This window comes from Misgurnus anguillicaudatus, chromosome 8 (assembly GCF_027580225.2).
Source record: "Misgurnus anguillicaudatus chromosome 8, ASM2758022v2, whole genome shotgun sequence".
Classification (NCBI taxonomy): Eukaryota; Metazoa; Chordata; class Actinopteri; order Cypriniformes; family Cobitidae; genus Misgurnus; species Misgurnus anguillicaudatus.
Genome location: NC_073344.2, coordinates 25,556,318 through 25,578,116, shown reverse-complemented (window position 1 = coordinate 25,578,116; position 21,799 = coordinate 25,556,318). Strand labels below are relative to the sequence as shown.

The 21,799-nt window shown below is 37.9% G+C and overlaps 1 protein-coding gene across 1 annotated transcript; it reads left to right on the top strand.

The window, feature by feature from the left end:
* The first annotated feature begins 158 nt into the window (after positions 1–158).
* On the top strand, positions 159–21,664 carry kif5ab (kinesin family member 5A, b). The gene is made up of 28 exons (XM_055213937.2): positions 159–548; positions 5,251–5,338; positions 5,495–5,568; positions 5,929–6,033; positions 6,128–6,176; positions 7,781–7,836; positions 9,337–9,424; positions 9,662–9,786; positions 9,877–9,981; positions 10,362–10,510; positions 11,369–11,517; positions 11,636–11,799; positions 11,887–11,955; positions 12,194–12,400; positions 12,490–12,636; positions 12,793–12,981; positions 13,064–13,181; positions 13,278–13,315; positions 14,747–14,841; positions 14,934–15,035; positions 15,116–15,176; positions 15,271–15,342; positions 15,424–15,528; positions 15,829–16,045; positions 16,554–16,707; positions 18,611–18,693; positions 18,956–19,053; positions 19,393–21,664. Exons 1-27 carry the CDS (start codon positions 420–422, stop codon positions 19,045–19,047), a joined length of 3,030 nt encoding a protein of 1,009 aa, XP_055069912.2. The 5' UTR covers positions 159–419; the 3' UTR covers positions 19,048–19,053; positions 19,393–21,664.
* Positions 21,665–21,799: the final 135 nt, after the last annotated feature.

Below are 21,799 nucleotides of genomic sequence, written 5' to 3'. Positions count from 1 at the left end.
TATCATTTTGTGAATGTAGTATTTGGTCCTGATGCGAGTACAAGCACACGCCCCACCCCCTGCAAAATACTGACCAATCAGAGAAGACCGGTGCCAGGCACGTGTGTCCCCGGACCCCTGCAGCATCACGATGCACATCTGCAACACTCACAACCTCAAGAGAGAGAGAGAGAGAGAGAGAGAGAGAGAGAGAGAGAGAGAGAGAGAGAGAGATCTTCACAAAACTATGATCTGCTTCAATGGTTTACCGAGTAAATGTGCAGGATTAATTTGCAGTCTACGGATTTGTTGCGCACACGCTATTCATCAGACGGATTCTTAATCCCGATTGCTTGTTTTCTCAGAGAGACATTTATCTACAGAAATCTGAATTAAAGCAGACGAAGGTGATTATTGTGTGAATACTCGAGCATCACAGGATGGCTGATGGCAGCGCTGAATGCAACATCAAGGTGTTGTGTCGCTTCCGACCCTTAAATCGCTCTGAAATTCTCCGTGAGGATAAATTTATCCCTTCATTTCAAGGAGATGATACCGTCATCATTGGGGTGAGTTTTTATATATTTATATTTAATAAATAGAGGTTTGTCTGTAAAGTGACGCAGATGGGTTCAAAGGCTAAAATTATCTTCAAAGTTTCAATACCACACTCCACCAGATGTCCATGTAAATGTTTAATGAATTGCTCATTAGTTATGCATACTAATCATTTGATCAGATATGTATTAGATATATATGTTATTAAATTATATATAATACAATATCACAGAATAACAACTTAATAAGAACTCAAACACATAAAAACTCCTTTCATGTGAAAACCTGAGATCTCAGCACAATGCACAAATGTACCCCCAGGAGTACAATAGTGTCATTAATACACACACACACACACACACACACACACACACACACACACACACACACACACACACACACACACACACACACACACACACACACACACACAAAGAGATGGAGGAATGTGAAATGCTTTATTAATGTAGATAGAAAGATAGATGCACACACACACTCAATGAGAAGGATTTGATTTTGATGAATTCAGCTCTGAATTGTGCTCTCGGTTCATTTGCATACACACGCCCACCTCCACCTACAGACAGACATGCATGAAAACACGCAAACTCCACACGCTTCAGTGGTGAGGTCTCTCTATAATATAATGATGAAAACTGTATGTTTGACTGTCTGTTGATGTTGTGCAGGGAAAAATGACGATGAACGCAACAAACCATATGATTATAGTGAAGATGAATAAATACAAAACTCTTTAAAACGTATTGATGTAAGGCACACAGTGTGTACTAAAGTAAAGGTGGATGAGACGCACTGCTGTTTAAAACAGACACATTGATCTTCTCAGCATTAATATGAAAATAATCACTTCTCTCTTTACTGCTACAGCGCACATACTGAAAAAAAAAACATGTGTGCCAGTATTATCTGTGTGATAGCTGTGGACTGCTGTTATTGATGACTGTATATATGTGTAGTTTAATACGTTTTAGGAGACATGGACAGATAAAAATGCCACAACAGTGAGAGAAAAGCGCTCTGAGAGCCATTCAGTGTCATTTGATGTTAGCCTTCCTGTGATCTGATTGCTTTAGATTCGGACATATAGTGCCTATCTGCTTTGATTATGTTTAAAGTATGCAGCACACAACCTGAATGAGACACCGGCGTGTCACCCTGCTTAAAAAAAACAGCATCAAACCAGCATGGACCAGCATGGGAATTATGCTGGTCTATGCTAGTTAAGCTGGTGGTCACAGCATACCAGCACCAAAACACAACATATGCTGGTATGACCAGCATGGGATGCTGGTGCTAATGCTGGTTTAGCTGGTGCTAATGCTGGTGCTGATGCCGGTTTGATGCTGGTTTTGCTGGTGTTCACAAGCAAACCAGCACCAAAACACAACATATGCTGGTCTTGCTGGTATGCTGTTTTTTTCAGCAGGGCATGAACACTACTTTGTTCAGGACAGAAGTGTGTATGAGTTCCAGATCAATGCAGCTGTAATGACTCTGTGTTTATTTCTTTGTTGAGGTCGGTGAAAGGTTTATGTTTATACTCCCTGCTGTAAAAAAAAATCAATTCAGCACAAATATTGTTTGAGTGACTAACACAAAGGCTGTGAAATATGACTTACTGCACAGCTGGCAGTATAAAGGGAAATCTGTCGCACTAAAAAAGGTTGCTGACTCTCTCTCTCTCTCTTCACGTTTTTTTTCATAATTTTTACTCTAGATTTGTAGTGAAAAACACACACAAGATCTGAAGGAACTGTGATCATATGGGTCATATGTGGGTTTTTTGTCAGACCAAATTTTAGAAAGACCAAACTAATGAGAGATACACGAGTAATGAGGGATAAATTAATGAATAAACTAAACTACATAAAGAATCTGCAAATTTAAAATAGACAATTAAACTGCACATTTATATTGGGGCTTATTATATTATATTACATTTAGATATTTTTTGGTTTGGATTATGTAAACCATTTACGTGTATACTGATGGCATTTATGTACAATGCATTGCTATATCTCTTGTTATATATGTGCATATGCAATAAAAAACCTACATGAAGAAAAGAGAGCATGAGACACAAAATGGAGGGTGTGAATAAGCCAAAGAGAACAAGAAGGAGACTAAGAAATCTAAAAAGAGAGAGAGAGAGAGAGAGCGAGGTCATTTACTTTCTCTGTTTCTGGAGCTCTGCAGACTGATCAGTTTTCAGTATAATACATCACATCTGCTGTCTGGCTGACCTCAGAACAGCTATAATGCAGCTGAAAACTAATGCTGAACACAATACTGCTGTCTGCAGGTGTAATAATATATGAACCCAATAACAGCAAAAAGTGTTTGATAGACAACAACAGTACAGGAGAGTAACATTATCAGTCCTCAAACACAAGCAATAATATATCAACTAGATAAATTTTAGATTTAAAATGTTCTGAAGAGTTTTATTTATCTGTGCTAAATCCAAACAGGGTGTGTTGTTGATGTTTAACAAGGTGGGTAGGCAATATTTTTCAGATACATTTGTTGTTATACCAGTTGAAAGTCTCTTCACATCCTGATAAATGGTCCAAATATTTAAAATGTTCAGTCATTGCTAATAGCATTCAAAATGTTCTACCTGTCTGTTAATCTATGAGTGTGCATAGACATCACAAACTATCAGTGGAATAAGTTAGTGGTAATATTGGTTATGACTTGTAAATGTTCACAATTGGACTTAATGATTTATCTGTGTAAAGATATAAAAAATACATTCAGATATGACTGTAAATGTTGTTGAGGCCCTGTGTGCGTTTGGTGAAGTTTGTGTAGATCAGATGTTGTTGTAAAGTGTGTTTGATTCCTGTGTGTAATTCATATCCCAGTGTGGCCGGTTATATGCACGTGTTTGTTATTGTTCAGAGTCTCATTGGATCATACGCTTCATACAGGACACATTTATATCTCAACCAAATCTTTCAAAAGCCTCTTTCATTTTCTGCCTATTTCATTTCTGTCAAGTGTTTTAAACAGCAATTAAAAAACTGTTATATATTAAATCCATGATACTGTTCGGGAGTGGGGCACAAACTAACGCAGGGTTAATTGTAACACAGCTACTTTACAAATTTATACAGGACTGAGCGATCTGTTTCTCTTACTGTGAGAAGATCTCCTGTGAATTTGTGAAAAGTTTTGATGTGTTTTGGTTAAGATATTGAACAAAGAGAGTTTTGGAGGCATGAAAGCAAATTTCTTCATCTTAAGTTTTATTATTTCTGAGTTGTGTCTGTAAGTCACCAAATCCAACCTTATATTATTTTAATCACTGTCTTGTTATCTAAAACATAACACCATTTTGAAACATGTCAGCAACTCCTAGTAACTGATAGCTGGGATTAAAAACATTTTTACAAAGCGGGGTTAGTTGTCACACAGTGTTACAATGAAGTCTCAGGTATACAATGATAATGACATGAAAACAATGTAAATACTATTCATCAAAATGTTAACTGTTAATACAATATCAGGGGAAATAAACTACTATTATGATTTTCAAAAATAAATGTATTTCAGTGCATTGCTGCATAAAAGACGGATGGTTAGATGAGGGATGATGGTTGGATGAATGTGTGGATATCTATCTATTATAAGCAGATATATAATCAATATCCACCTTTAGTATATAGACAGAATTTGATTGAATTATTTGTGTTTAAACTTAATTTTCTATCAGGTGTAACAATAAACTCTCTGTTTGTTACAATGAAGTCCACATATGGGGTTACGTTTGCACTCCTGTCACTTTATGTGTAATTGTACGATAACTGTAGATCACACAAACAAACTTTAAGTGTTCATTTGTAGCAGAGATGTGTGTGTGTTGATTGTGTATATAAATTATTCATCCAACTTGAATACTTTTTTGAATGATAGAGACAAAGCCAAAAAGTGTTTCTTTGTGCTTCGCTCTCCTGTATATTAAAATTCTCTTTCTGCAGATAATCATAAACTAATTCAGATAAAACTCGACAACTAAATCAGTTTTGTAAAACTGTAGGTGGAGCTATTTTTAGTTGGTACTGATGAAGAACAAACTAGAAACTGTAATGTATACAGCTGCACCATCCTGCTATCTGTCAACAACATCTCAGTTATTATGATCACTTTTATTCTGTCTATATATTTCTTATATGAAGTTGGTATGAACAGTAGAAAGATTGAGTTGTGATTGGACATAACATCAACTTTAGATTTATCACAGCTTATCCCACAATCCTTTATGTTGAGATCGCCTGACATTATCATCATTTTCTCTATTGCGAAGTCATTTGACATTTAGCAGATTATTTATACATATTAAAAGGGTTTATTATCTTATTTCTGCAGGCGTTACAGCAGCACAATTAAACCATAAACACAGCGTGACCTCGATTATAATTAATCATGTTTATGATTTCTGCAGGCAGATAGCAACATAAGCTCATCAGTGCGAAGTTTTATCTAAAGAGCAGATGAAGACGATGTAAAATCGCTGAGCTCTGCGTTCTGCACACCAGCTGTGTGATGCTTTATATAAAGTGTGTGTCTAAATGTCCTGTGTTCTCCATCTGATGTGCTTGAATCAAACGAATCTAAAGAGTTTACCTCAAATGTCCTACAGTTGATTAGAGACATAATATATTTTTGTAATATGTTTGTGTTTTGCAGAGTAAGTCGTTTGTCTTTGACAGAGTTTTTCCTACAAACTGCACGCAGGAGCAGGTGTACAGCGCCTGTGCTAAGCAGATTGTCACAGGTGAGTCTGTATTCACGTGATTAAGGATATATATTGCTAGTGATATTAATAATATGAATGAGTCTAATGGAGATATGTTTAGATAATGTTTGTTATGAAGGCTCTCTGTAGATATTTGATGTCATCAGAAGATCTTCTCTGTGTTTCTCCTGATAGATGTTTTGGACGGATACAACGGCACCATCTTTGCTTACGGACAGACATCTTCTGGTAAAACTTACACCATGGAGGTACAACACTTTCTTTATCTTCACATCATGTGATTCTTGTGTGAGGAACGGACATTAAAGTTTTATTTTCTGAAAGTTTCACTCTCACTGAAGTTCTGGATCTGATTTGTGTTTGTGCATATTTAAATCTGAGACACATGAGAGTGAATGATGTTTCGGTGGTGTTTAATGCGCTGTATTCATGTAGATAAAAAGGTTCTGCTGTGTATGATGATTTTATGTGAATAATAACCATCTTAGTGTCTTAAGTTTCTGTCTTATATGTTAGTAATAAAGGACTTCAAATGTTCAATACATGATGATTATCCAGGGGATGAATTGATTCAAATCAAAGTGATCTTATTCTCTCTGTATTCTCAGGGAAAACTACATGATCCTAACGGCAGGGGAATCATTCCTAGGATTGCTGAAGACATCTTTAACCACATTTACACCATGGATGAAAACCTGGAGTTTCACATTAAGGTGCTGATGATGAATTTATACTCACACTCACATGTGTTTATTTTTAGTGAACATTTGATATAGTCTGGTCTTCTATCATGTATTCTTTCTTCAGGTTTCATATTTTGAAATCTACATGGATAAAATTCGTGACCTACTTGATGGTAAGTTTAAGTATGTAAATTATTTTTAATATTTACATGGCTTCAGAAATACATAAAACATCATGTGCAGCATAGAAATTGATGTCTTTACTTATAATCCTTCAATGAAATTATAAAAGTTAAAGAGAATTTATTGAGAAATATAACTAAGCAGTGATGATGATGATGATGATGATGATGATGATGAGTCCAAACACTACAGCACTACAGATCTCAACCCTTCAGTCACATAAATCCCATTGGAGGCAGTGTTGGGGGTAACGCATTACAAGTAACGTGCATTATGTAATAATAATACTTTTCTGAAGTAACAAGTAAAGTAATGCATTACTTTATAAATGTACACGTTAATATTTGAGTTACTTTTTTAACGAAGTAATGCAAGTTACTTTTCAATTAGTTAATTTGATTTAAAACAAAATAATGCACTGAATTAAACTTAACATAGTCAAATTACGCACTCTTTGTATGTGCACCTGAGCTTGAACGGTTTGACTCACAAACGGAGATGGCAGGCCAGAGCTTGACATTTTTGCGAAGGAAAATGCAATTTCTGAACGCAGAACTTCTCAGTCATAAAAAACACCTGCAAGGCCTGAAAGAGATCAAGCCTCAACCAAGTAACAAAAAGTAACGCAAAAGTAATGTATGTTTTAGTTTCCATGAAAAGTAGTTACTTTTTTGGGGAGTAACTTAATATTGTAATGCATTACTTTTAAAAGTAACTTTCCCCAACACTGATTGGAGGAGTATTTAAGAGTTCATCACATGTACCTGTGAATGTTTTGATTCTTTTTCGTGATACTGTCATGAATTTCCGCGTTTTTTCATGATCGTATTACGTATTTCTGTTTACGTGTCACTGTCACATATTTGTTACTCAACTGTTTTGGCCTATTTTCAAACCATTTTTGCTTCGGTTTAGAGTTAGATTTGGTGTTTGTACTATTTTTTCTGATTTAGTTTTTTATATTTTCTAAATTTTAAAACATTGTTGCCTGGCGTTAGGGTTAGAGTTTGGTTTGGGTAGGGATGTAATTTTATGTAAATGAAACCCTAAACCGAAGCGACAATGGTAAGAAACTAGGACAAAACAGTTGAGTAAACAATACGTGACAATGACACATAAACAGAAATTCGTGTTATGATCACGAAAAAACACAGAAATCTGTGACAGTATCACGAAAAAGAATGACTATACTTGACTATAGGTACGTAATATGGTGTGACTGGGCTGGATATACAGTATGTTTATTTGACACAGAACATGGGGTACTGCAGGGCCTTTCTACAAAGAGTTTTCATTAAGCACGTTGCCCCCAAAATCTTACAATTATTATCTTAAATCAAACGTCCTCATTACAGACAAACCCTTAAGACAAGCGGATCATCTGTATTCTGCTCTCATCACTGAATGAGTCATGAAACAATCTGAGAGAATATCTGCAGAACTACATAAGAGACACAGACAGAGAGACATGAGGACAAATGAGATCTCTCTCTCTATCTATCCCTCTTTCTTTCTAAAACACTGAGATGAGGTCACTCTTTTTATCACTCTTTATCTCTTTCTCTCTCTCTCCCTCTTTCTCTCTGTATTTCAGTGAGTAAGACAAACTTGGCTGTTCATGAAGATAAGAACAGAGTTCCCTATGTGAAGGTGAGATGAATTATTCCACTGCACCAGAGATCTGAACACTAAATGCACTGATATTACATCTAAAATAGGGGTTCTGTGTGGTTGCCAAGGTGTTGCTATGTGGATGGTAGGATGTTCTGTGTGGTTGCCAAGGTGTTGCTATGTGGATGCTAGGATGTTCTGTGGGGTTGCCAAGGTGTTGCTATGTGGATGGTAGGATGTTCTGTGTGGTTGCCAAGGTGTTGCTATGTGGATGCTAGGATGTTCTGTGGGGTTGCCAAGGTGTTGCTATGTGGATGGTAGGATGTTCTGTGTGGTTGTCAAGGTGTTGCTATGTGGATGCTAGGATGTTCTGTGTGGTTGCCAAGGTGTTGCTATGTGGATGGTAGGATGTTCTGTGTGGTTGCCAAGGTGTTGCTATGTGGATGCTAGGATGTTCTGTGTGGTTGCCAAGGTGTTGCTATGTGGATGGTGGGATGTTCTGTGGGGTTGCCAAGGTGTTGCTATGTGGATGGTAGGATGTTCTGTGTGGTTGCCAAGGTGTTGCTATGTGGATGGTGGGATGTTCTGTGGGGTTGCCAAGGTGTTGCTATGTGGATGGTGGGATGTTCTGTGTGGTTGTCAAAGTGTTGCTTTGAGGTTGCTAGGATGTTCTGTGTGGTTGTCAAGGTGTTGCTATGTGTATGGTAGGCTGTACTGTGTGGTTGCCAAGGTGTTGCTATGTGAATGGTAGGATGTTCTGTGTGGTTGCCAAGGTGTTGCTATGTGTATGGTAGGATGTTCTGTGTGGTTGCCAAGGTGTTGCTATGTGAATGGTAGGATGTTCTGTGTGGTTGCCAAGGTGTTGCTATGTGTATGGTAGGATGTTCTGTGTGGTTGCCAAGGTGTTGCTATGTGGATGCTAGGATGTTCTGTGTGGTTGCCAAGGTGTTGCTATGTGGATGGTGGGATGTTCTGTGGGGTTGCCAAGGTGTTGCTATGTGGATGCTAGGATGTTCTGTGTGGTTGTCAAAGTGTTGCTTTGAGGTTGCTAGGATGTTCTGTGTGGTTGCCAAGGTGTTGCTATGTGGATGCTAGGATGTTCTGTGTGGTTGCCAAGGTGTTGCTTTGAGGTTGCTAGGATGTTCTGTGTGGTTGCTCAAAGGTCAACATCACTCCACACTAAAGAGATATTACTCTGGTCTTTTCTTTAATGTAAATCAATGGGATTTTTTCTCCTGTTTATTCCTCTGCAAGGGGAGTCGATGAGAAATAGACACATATTTATCTCTGCACAACAAGCTGTACAATGTGATGTATCACTCATGCAGTTATATTTGAGAGGTCTTGTGACTGATGTTTTTATTCTCCATATGTGAATAGACCGAGCTGAGAGTTTAGCCACTGGGGATTTATAACAAACTCAATCTCTTAATGTTGGATTTGTCTGAAATCTGCTGATAAGAGTTTTATTTGGACAACATTAGACAGATCAGGCATCACCTGCTATTATTAGATGGATGAGTTTACTGTGTTTTACAGGGCTGTACCGAGCGTTTTGTCTCCAGTCCTGAAGAAGTGATGGATGTCATCGATGAGGGAAAAAGCAATCGGCACGTTGCTGTTACAAGTAGGTTTTTTTAATTCTCATTTTATTCACCCTGGTACCAGCAAAAATACCATGGTAATACAGTCGTTGTTCCGACATGCATCATGGTAATATGGTGGTATGAATATGGTAATTCACTATTATGTATTATCATATCAAAGTACCACTGTATTACCATCTGATATCATCACTGTACTGTTGACTTAAAGACTGTATGGCTGATCTGAGATCAGTATTTAAAGGTGTTTTCTGTATCAGATATGAACGAGCACAGCTCCAGGAGTCACAGCATATTTCTCATCAGCATCAAACAAGAACACGTAGAGACCGAACAGAAACTCTGTGGTAAACTTTACCTGGTGGACCTCGCTGGAAGTGAGAAGGTATCAAAACATGTGTGTTACACAGATCACGTGTGTGTGTGTTTGTGAAGAGATTTGTATAATGTGGTGTGTTGTTGTTATCTGTCTCAGGTGAGTAAGACGGGAGCTGAAGGTTCAGTCCTGGATGAAGCCAAGAACATTAATAAATCTCTGTCTGCATTAGGAAATGTTATATCAGCTCTGGCCGAGGGCACAGTAAGTATAATCACTTATATATCGACTACAGGACAATACAACAATCCATTGTAATACAAGTCTAATGGGTGAACATTAAAGTGTAATAATAAACATCACTGACTGATGAAGTACTTTAACAAATCAAGCTTCATATTTCGGTTTTAAAACTCTCCAGAGAAAATGTCCCGCTTATAGACTTCCAAGTGTTTCTCTGTGAATAAGATTTTTGTTTGCTTTCACTGAGAGACGAGTTGAAATGAGTTTCTGCCCATCACAGATGAATATTGTACCTTACAGTGATATTAAACCAATAACCTTAATGAACCTGAAGGAACACACATAAATCTTCCTTAAACTAAAGTTTCTGCTGTTGTCTCTCTTTCTCTCTCTCTGTGCAGAAGACTCATGTACCATACAGAGACAGTAAAATGACTCGGATCCTGCAGGATTCACTGGGAGGAAACTGTAGAACCACCATGTTTATCTGCTGCTCACCATCATCCTTCAATGATGCTGAGACCAAATCTACACTCATGTTTGGACAACGGTAACACACAGACACATACATGCGCACACAAACACATGCACGCACACACAAACACAGACACGCATGCCTGGACCCTCACACATACATGCTCATACACACATGCATGCACACACACACACACACACATGTGCACATGAACACACACACAAGCACGCACACAGAGATGCATGCATGGACAGTCACACATACAAGCTCAAACACACACAACCTTACAATGGTAACACACAGACAGACACATGCGCACACAAACACAGGCACACACACACACACACAAACACAGACATGCAGGCCTGGACCCTCACACATACACGCTCACACACATGCATGCACACACAAACACACACACATGTGTGCACACACAAACACACACACATGTGTGCACACAAAAACACATGCACGCACACAAACACATGCACGCACACAAACACACATGCATGCACACACACATGTGCACATGAATACACATGCACACACAGACACACACAGACACACACACACACGCACGCACACACACACATACATACATGCACAAACACATGCTCAAACACACAAACGCATACATGCACGCACGCACACACACACACACACACACACACACACACACACACACACACACACACACACACACACACACACACACACACACACACACACACACAAACACACACTCAGTCTGTATCAAACACTTTACTACAGACACAGAGCTCTCTCTCTCTCTCTCTCTCTCTTTCTCTCTCTCTCTCTCTCTCTCTCAATTTTCAATTTTAATTTAAGTGTGCTTTATTGGCATGGCAAAAGCTGTACATTTGGCTGCATAGAAATAAAAGTAAAAATAAAATTTCTCTCTCTCTCTTTTAGTGCAAAGACTATAAAGAACTCAGCGTCTGTGAATGTGGAGCTCACCGCTGAGCAGTGGAAGAGAAAATATGAGCGAGAGAAAGAGAAGAACAAGAACCTGAAGGAGAATCTACTGAGACTGGAGACAGAACTTCAATGCTGGAGAAACGGTGAGATTCAAACTCATCATCACCAAAGAAAAACAAGAGAAGACAAAGGAGATCCTTATCAAATAATTTAGATTTAAAGAATAACTGTGAATATGAAAGATGTGTTGTTGTGTTTCAGGTGAATCTGTATCAGAGATGAAGCTCAGTGGTGTTATTCCTCCTGATTCTGATCTTAATGATGAAACACATCTAGACAATCACAACAATACTCAAACAAACTCAACATCTGACAAACTCCCAGAGGATGAAATACAAAATCTCTACAAACAACTCGATGACAAGGTCACAAAACAAACACCCCAAATACATTTCGCTGAATGAATAAAAGAGAACAAGTGAGGATGTAAATAGATGCTTTCTCTTTGACAGGACGATGAGATTAATTTACAATGTCAGCTGATCGAGAAACTAAAGAAACAAATGCTGGATCAAGAAGAGGTAAAACATTCAAAATGAAATGATATTAGTATATACTCTTTACCTTTAACATAAATACAATTTTATGCACAGATATATTTTGCCAGCTGAATAAAACATTGAGTCGATTATACCGAACTCAAGTTTTTTATTTAATAGAGTATGCATACTGCAATAATAATGCATTACTAAAACAGCATAGACACTTCTTTCTATACAGTCGTGTTGTGTAAATGTGTGTGTGTGTGTGTGTGTGTAGCTGTTAGCATCATCTGAAGGTGACAGTGAGCGTGTGCAGTCTGAATTAAGTCGTCTGCAGAGCGAGAGCGACAGCGCTAAAGCAGAAGTTAAAGAAGTTCTTCAGGCTCTTGAGGAGCTCGCTCTCAACTATGACCTGAAGATCCAAGAGGTTGAAGATAAGAGCGTCCATAACCGACTGCTCACAGAAGAACTCGCTCACAAAACTGTACGGCTTTTGTGAATTGTTGCATTAGGTCATTTTAGTAAACAGAATAAATCATATTAAATCACTGCTCCTTCTTTGATTCATCACAGTCAGATGTCATGTGTTTGGAGGCGGAGTTTTCACGGCTACAGGAAGTGAGCGGTCAGCAGAGGAAACGCATCACTGAAGTGTTAAACACCCTCATGAAAGATCTCAATGATTTCAGCCTTATACTGGGAAATGAGGATATCAGACTGGTGAGAGGTTTACAACACGACAAACATTACAATAGAAACCAGTCGTTTCTAGACAAAGAATTGTATACTTCAAATATAATGTGGTGTCAAACTTTAGGACCGTGCTGTTGTAGTACCATCTGTAAAGTTCAGCATCTCTGTCTGTCTGTCTGTCAGCCGTGTGATCTATCAGGTGTGTTGGAGGAGGAGTACGCTGTGGTTTGTGTGTATGTTAGTAAAATTAAATCTGAGTTGAAGTCGGTGGTGAAGCGCTGCAGACAGCTGGAGAGTCTTCAGTCTGACTGTCATCGTAAGATGGAGGAGACGGGTCGAGAACTGTCAAGCTGTCAGCTGCTCATATCACAGGTCCTGAAACTAACACACACACGCACACGCGCGCACAAACACACATTACAGACTCACAACTGTGCATGTTTGTGTGTTTCAGCATGAGGCAAAGATACGCTCCTTGACAGAGTACATGCATAATATTGAACTCAGAAAAAGACAACTGGAGGAGAATTATGACTGTCTAAGTGAAGAACTCGCCAAACTACAAACTACAGGTAAACAACACACACAACACACAAACACACATGCACATTATTATCTGATGTTCAGTAAGTCAGTATGTGTAATGACTTTACTGATTGTGTTTGTAGAGGATCAACAGCACACTGAGGAGTCTGGACGTGTGAAGGTACTGTCATCTAGTTAAAGACACAATATGTAGGATTTACACCACTAGAGGTCACTATTTCACAATATTATATCACAGGTCTGTTGAATGCTGTATTCTGATTGGTTGAGAAATGTTCCACAGGTATGCATTATTGTTATTTAATAACCGCACACCTGACCTGTCAAATGTCTTAAAATAACCATCACAGCAATGTCTGTGGTAACCGTAGTATAAGAGAAATAATTTACTTATTATTTCGAATTGAATTAATAAGTGCAATATCGCTCGAGTAGGAGTGTGATATAGCTCTATATCATCACGGCTGTGATTAGGCCAGAGGCACGTGGCCGTAGAGATAGCGCCTGTTTGATCGTTTGCTTAGTGAGATTCGGTACGAATGAGAACCAAAGCATAAGCGGACGTCAGTGTTCACTCGCCCCGCTGACCACCGCCCTCTCTGGGCTACATCTCTGACAGGGATTCCCTGGCTCTCATGTTGGCCTTGTTTGTTTATAATGTCAAAATGAGATCAAATCAGCAGTATTTGGTGTCATGATTAAACTTGTACTTGTTTTTTTATTCATATTTAGTGTCTTTTGTGTTGTTATTGTTTTGGCGCGAGGTAAAAGTGAATAAAACTATACTTGTATAACGTTACTAGTGCTTTCTCATTTATTCTTAACGCGATACGAGCACTCGATTATTATTATTAAACTTTGTTCTTGTCAGTACTAAAATGTTTTTTATAAGTGTCAGAGAGATGTTTTTGCATGCTGCTTATAAATATACCAGTGGCGTTCTTCTTATAACATGTTTTAATAGTCACATCGCGATTAAATAAATGATCAATGTCCACATTTAAAAGCTGCGGTGCTTACCTGCAGTTCCACGGTGTTTTCGCGTTCTGATAAGAGATATAGCTCCAGAAGAAAAACCGAGTGTTAATCGTCCACACGATGTGACAAGACATTAATCCCATTAAGTTTAACGTAACACCCAAGAGCGCTGATCTTTAACGGAATAATAACTTCCGATTGGGATTCACACACTGCTTCGCGAGCTAGTGAACTAATGAGACACACGGAGAGTGATTCAAAACAGCACGTTTGTGTGTCTCCGTGTGTGTGGGCAGTCTTTCCATTCAGAGATGAGTCTGTTTAGGACCTCCATTCACTAGGTGGCGGAATGATACGAAAGGTGAAGCGGTTACTGTGCCGTTATCAGTGCAATATCGCATAGCTCTTAGCCAATCAGATTCGAGAACCAGAAAGAACTGTTGTATGAAAAGTGATAATGCAACGTCACTTTTGCGTTTTCTCTTCAGATCTTTTCCGTGTAAACGTAGGCGGTGTCGGTTTTGTTTGTCACTACCCTTACAGATTCTGCTGTATTAAAGTGAAGATATTTCAGTTTATTTCATTGTCATCTTTCTGTGTTGTTTGTTTGCAGAAAAGCGACGTTCAGCGTGAACCTCAACACAAGCAGCTGGGACGTCTGCGTGATGACATCAACCACAAACAGAAGATCATTGATGAGCTCAGAGAGTCAGAAACTCTTCATATAAACAGACATTAAATCTGTTTGTGGGTTTCACTGCAGTTTGTTGATCTGTTGTGTTGTGTGTTTGTGTGTGCAGTGATAATCAGAGGATGGGTTTAGAGCTGGAACAGATGAGAGTCGAGTTTACTGCGCTCAAGAACCGAGAACACGAGAGGAGCATTCAGCTGAAGGAACTCAAGTGAGAGATTCACAATCACTGCAATGATACAAGATGAATGACATGAGATGAAATAAAAGAGTTGTGTGTTATTTCTGTAGATATCTGAATGAACGTCATGAGCAGGCTAAACAGGACATGAAGGGTTTGGAGGAGACGGTTGTGAGTATCCATCATACAATGAGTCTTCAAGAAGAAATGATCTTTATAGTATATTATGGTGATCCGTCTTTCCTTCATTCATCTCAATGAAAAGGCCAAAGAACTTCAGACTCTTCACAACCTAAGGAAGCTGTTTGTTCAAGACCTCACGACTCGAGTTAAACGGGTGAGTTAAACCACAGACACGCTGGACTGATGCGGTCTTCTCACTTTATCATCATCCTCATTATCTTCATCTCGGTCTCAGAGCTCTGAGATGGATCCTGGTGATAGTGGAAGCTGTTCAACCCAAAAACTGAAGATTTCCTTTCTTGAGAACAACCTGGATCAGCTTACAAAAGTTCACAAACAGGTTTACAGATTTACATTCATACATTTCCCCAAACTGACATACAGTCCATTCAATGCATTTGATTTGTTCCCTGGGACCTTTGAGCTGCTAATGCAATGCTCTACCTACACAAATATATGCGTATAATAAAATATTCAGTACCTTTACTGTGTCTTTGTTCTTTACAATAAATATTTGGAAAGTTGCTGACTGAAAAAACTTCTTTTTAAGCCAGTTAGGAAGTACAAATACATAAATATTGCAAACCATCAAGAATCTGAATTAATATCTATATATCAACTGGATGTTTCTCTTGCTCAGCTGGTTCGTGATAATGCAGATTTGCGCTGTGAACTTCCGAAGCTGGAGAAACGTCTTCGCTCTACGGCTGAGAGAGTTCGTGCTTTGGAGGAGGCATTGAGGGACACAAAAGAAGGAGCAATGAAAGATCGCCATCGCTATCAGCAGGAAGTCGAGCGCATTAAAGACGTCATCAGGGCCAGAAATCCATTTAGACGACCTCACGCTGCTCTGATTGGTCAGTAAAATCATCACTGCACTGATTGGTTATGTTTAGGTTGGTGATGTGTCATTAACTATTAACTCTTTCCTCGACAATGACAAGTTTTTACGGCAATCCATATTTCCTCTATTATCCACTAGGTGGCACTCTTACTCAATTTATAAAACACTGAAACATCCACTGATCCCAAAACAGTAAAAACTCGGTGTATGTTTTGATTATTGCTCTGAATCTGATCTCTAACAAAAGTCCTTCACAAAAATGCATTTTTTTGCTCAAAATTTGGTATTTTTGAAGAAATCTACCCATATTTGAGAACAAATGAAGATAGGATGAACTTTGTTTTTTTTTTTGTTTCTTTCATTTGATATATTGTATGTTATATATTTATAGAAGGCAGTTTTCTGGAAGGCATTAAACCTTCGTGAAAATCATAAAAAAATGCTAACTTAGTTATTAAAACTAAAATGACCATCCCCATATAACAACTATTAAGTTAATGAATGCAATTTTTGTCTTTCAGCCAAACCGATTCGTCCAGGTCATTATCCCGCCTCCCTGTCTGTCAATCATATGTTTTCGCACAGCAGAGATCAGCCAATCACCTTCAACAATGCGATATTCAACAGCGTCACTCAAAAAAACAAATCAACATCAGCAAAACCTGACACGAGCACGTAAGTCACTGCAGGCGTAATGCAACCCCAGACACAAGTATTCTTGCTAGTTTCAGACCAACACTAGTTATCTAACATCTATTGATTTCTGAGAATGACCTAAATATAAACCTACAGACGCTAGTTATCATTTTCATGTCCAACGTCAGGTTGTTTAAATAGCACTTACGCGCATTTGTCCCCCATGGGTGTGCTGGTCTGACAACAAGGTGTACACTCACCTAAAGGATTATTAGGAACGCCATAGTAATACAGTGTTTGACCCCCTTTTGCCTTCAGAACTGCCTTCATTCTACGTGGCATTGATTCAACAGAAGGCAGAATTTTTTTTTTAGAAATGTTGGCCCATATTGATAGGATAGCATCTTGCAGTTGATGGAGATTTGTGGGATGCACATACAGGGCACGAAGCTCCCGTTCCACCACATTATAAAGATACTCTATTGGGTTGAGATCTGGTGACTGTGGGGGCCATTTTAGTACAGTGAACTCATTGTCATGTTCAAGAAACCAATTTGAAATGATTTGAGCTTAGTGACATGGTGCATTAACCTGATAGAAGTAGTCATCAGAGGATGAGTACATGGTGGTCATAAAGGGATGAACATGGTCAGAAACAATGCTCAGGTAGGCCGTGCCATTTAAACGATGCCCAATTGACACTAAGGGGCCTAAAGTGTGCCAAGAAAACATCCCCCACACCATTACACCACCACCAGCATCCTGCACAGTGGTAACAAGGCATGATGGTTCCATGTTTTCATTCTGTTTACGCCAAATTCTGACTCTACCATCTGAATGTCTCAACAGAAATCGAGACTCATCAGACCAGGCAACAATTTTCCAGTCTTAAAAATTAAATGTTCAATTTGTAGCCTTTTTTTCTTATTTGTAGTGGAGATGAGTGGTAGCCGGTGGGGTCTTCTGCTGTAGTAGCCCATCCGCCTCAAGGTTGTGTGTGTTGTGGCTTCACAAATGCTTTGCTGCATACCTCGGTTGTAACGAGTGGTTATTTCAGTCAAAGTTGCTCTTCTATCAGCTTGAATCAATCGTCTCATTCTCATCTGACCTCTAGCATCAACAAAGCATTTTCGCCCACAGGACTGACACATACTTGATGTTTTTCCCTTTTCACACCATTCTTTGTAAACCCTAGAAATGGTTGTGCGTGAAAATCACAGTAACTGAGCAGACTGTGAAATACTCAGACCGGCCCATCTGGCACCAACAACCATGCCCCGCTCAAAATAGCTTAAATCACCTTTCTTTCCCCATTCTGACATTCAGTTTGGAGTTCAGGAGATTGTCTTGACCAGGACCACACCCCTAACTGCATTGAAGCAACTGCCATGTGATTGGTTGATTAGATAATTGCATTAATGAGAAATTAAACAGGTGTTCTTAATAATCCTTTATGTGAATGTATATTGGCGCATTGCTATTTTGAGGCAAATGAAAAACGATTGCGCAAATAACCGACTGAAACTTGGTCTAAAGTTAATGATACAGTACTTTTTTCTATTATTTAAAATTATTGATAAATGATGGTAAGCACACAGTTGACTGGCACGGTCAACTCTGTACTAACTATCATTCATCAAAATATCTTCTTTTGTGTTCATTAGAAAAAAGAAATTCATACAAGTTTAAAACAACATGAGGATGAGTAAATGATGACAGAATTTTCATTTTTGGGTGAACTATCCCTTAGGATTGGTACAACACTTTTGGACCATGCGCCTGGCGTGCAGACCATTTTTTGCTGTCATTAAACTAGAAAAAGTGGATTCAGACATGCCCTAAATGCACCTCCGCCAAGATTGTTAAGATAGTTCCCACATCTGTTCTGGTTGGTCTTTGATTGGACACAGTTGACTGATCTCAGATCTGTGTGTGTTAACAGCAGGCTGTCAGAGGAAGGGAGACACATTACAGTAAATCCAACTGAAACCATGAACTCGACTCAGACCCTGAACATCTCTAACGGTAAATCACCGCACCTCCATCACTCCTGAAATCAAATCTTTATACGCACACAGCCGACCTCAACATTAACCTGACAAATAGAACAGCTGGAAAATCTTACTGCTCATTTAGAGAGTTTTAAACTCCTATTCACACATTCATGTTTATTTCTGCAGGAAACGTCAATCATAACAGGCAAGTGTTCATGTGTGACATTTAAACAACAAACTTTATAGTGAACACTACAGCATTGATCTCATTGACTCTCATTCTTCTGCTGTAGTGAAGAATCTTCATCCATCACTGATGATCAGATCAGATCAACTTCAACAGAAACACAATGTTCATGAACAACAACAACACACTGTCAGTTAAACACAGGTAAACTATACACAATCTTTACCAAAATACTCATATAGTACCATAGAGGAAAAGTATCGGCTGGCAACACCATTGCACTTTTCTGAATGATCACCACAGATGAGAACAAAGAAATGATTTGTACTTATAAAAGACAAGTTATATTGTGTATATAAAAAAGCTTTGTTGTACCACGGTATGATAAAAAAACAACAACGTGGTAGTATGGTACTTTTGCTATGGTACTCAATTACTGGGACTTTAACTATTATTAAACAAAAAACATAATTGTTTCCCTGCAAAATCCCTGCAGTATGTGAATGAAGATGATAATAAGACGTGTTTTGTTTGTAATTCCAGATTTGACTGAATTCTCTTCGGTATGTTTGCATGTTGGTTGCCTGCCTTCATATCTCAGTGATGCTCTGTACATCTTTCATATAACCTAACACACACACACACACACACACACACACACACGCACACACGCACACACACGCACACACACACACACGCACAGGCACGCACACACTTTCAGTATACAGTAAATAACACAATGAAACGGTTTGTGATGTGAAGAGAAACATCAAACACATGGCCAGCAGAGGGCTCTGTACTTCTTAAATGTCACTCAGTTTAATGTACAGTACTGTAAAGTGATCCTCTCATGTACATCATGTGTAAGATAATGTAGTGTAAGGGTGAAATTTGTTTTTAAGTAAAGTAAATCTGATAAATATGGTCCTTCTCACAAAACAACATATTTCAGAATGTAAAATGTTTATTACAGACCTGTCGTGTATCAGGATTTATTTATTATTTCTAAACTTTAACACTGCAATACTTTAGTCACAGTTATTTTTAAGTACTATAATACTAAAAAATATATAACTAAACTTAATATCCGTTTAAGATCAGCGTCACCCAACCCGTCCCTGGAGGCACCAACAGTGCACTTTTTGGATCTGATCCCATTATTTCCCATAACGAGTTGATGATTGCATCCAGGTGTGTTTGAATGGGAAAAGTTGGGAAATGTGTTGTGCTGCTGTGCATCCAGGAACAAGGTTGGGAAATACTGCTGTAGATGACACATTAAGCTATCCACTTTTAAACATTACTGTTCATGGTTAAAGGTCAGTGCATATCCAGAAAAATGTCTAGCAAATACTGCAACATCATTGTGTTTACAGAAGTTGAAATATCAATCAAATATTCATACAGTAATAAACTTAATAAACATAAGCAGATTATTGATTCCTGAGCATGACTTAAATATAAACCCACAGACGTTATCATGTCTAACTGTTTAATGTGAAGTTCTGTAGCTATTTGTATGTATTTGTTAATATTTTTATATTGAAATGACAGAGTAACATTACATTAGGCTGTGTATTTGTTATGCACAGATATTATTTAGTTGTTTTATCAGTATTGTTGTATAACTAACTATAGAGAGAGTTGGAAAACTGTTTGTGATATTTATTATTGATAAAAGTATGAAAACTGAATGAAGCGGGTCAGATGATCACATATATTAATATTATTAAAAAAAAAAGAGGAAGAAAGGTCAAGTAGAATTGAATTTTCTACAATCATGATTTTATACATGACATGTCATTTACAGTAAGTGGGTACGGTCCATAAGATTTATAAGAAGTTATGAAGAAGGTGACTCACACAGTTGAATTAAGAATATCAAAGAGACTAACCAACATTATTATCTTATGTATACAGTGTTTTATCCCAAAGGTTTCTAATGGAAAACTGTACTTTGCTACAAATTTGCCCCACAGGATTGCCCAAACTCACATAATTGATCAGACACAGACACATCAGTCAGTGTGACCTGTGATCAGATAAAGAATCATGTGGCAGATTTCTAACTCTTTATATCCTGATCTACCAGTCAAGAGAAATCTGACAGATACGAGTGCAAATATATTTTCCTGATTATAAACACACAATAAATTAACCCTGCCCACAAAAAAACCTGCAAGGATCATAAGCCAATCCAGTGTCTGCACACATATTTTTACCATTTTAAAGTACACCTTATAATAAACAGTTTGTTATTTCATGATTGTAAGAGCAGGTATAATGCATGTCGAGAGTATAATGTATTAATGATTTGCACATTTTCTTTAGCTTTTTATGTAGCTGTAACTATTTTTATGCTCAATGTTGGATTGTTTATTTGCAATGCACTTACAGTAATATTGTTTGTATTATTATGAGTTATTAGTGAACTGTGTCACTGTATAGAGCATCTTAATGCAATATAAACTACTCATAATGATTTCATAATGCCTTATAATAAATAATACACCTGTATAATCTTGTTAGTGTAGTCACACACTGACAAGACATACTGAAATCCATTGCAATACACAAGTCATCATGAATATGTTTATAATGCATTGTAGAGGTTTACTATTATTTTGACATATATTGTGTTCTTAAAGTTTCTATAAAGTCTCTACTGTAACATAAAGAAGATTTAACGCAGTTCTCTTAACTGTTGTGGACATTCAGACTTCTGCTGTGTTCAAAGTTTCAGATGTGTTCAAGACAAAATACATTGAAGAGTTCATCTTAAATTATAGTAAATAAAGTGAGATTTTCAAACCCACGATGTGTATAATTTGTTGTAGTTTGTTTTTGTAGTGCAAAATGGACAAACACACCTTTGAAAAACATCCTGTGTTTTAATAAAGAGCTGATATCATGTGTTTTATGAATATAATGTGTAAATAAATACAAACTT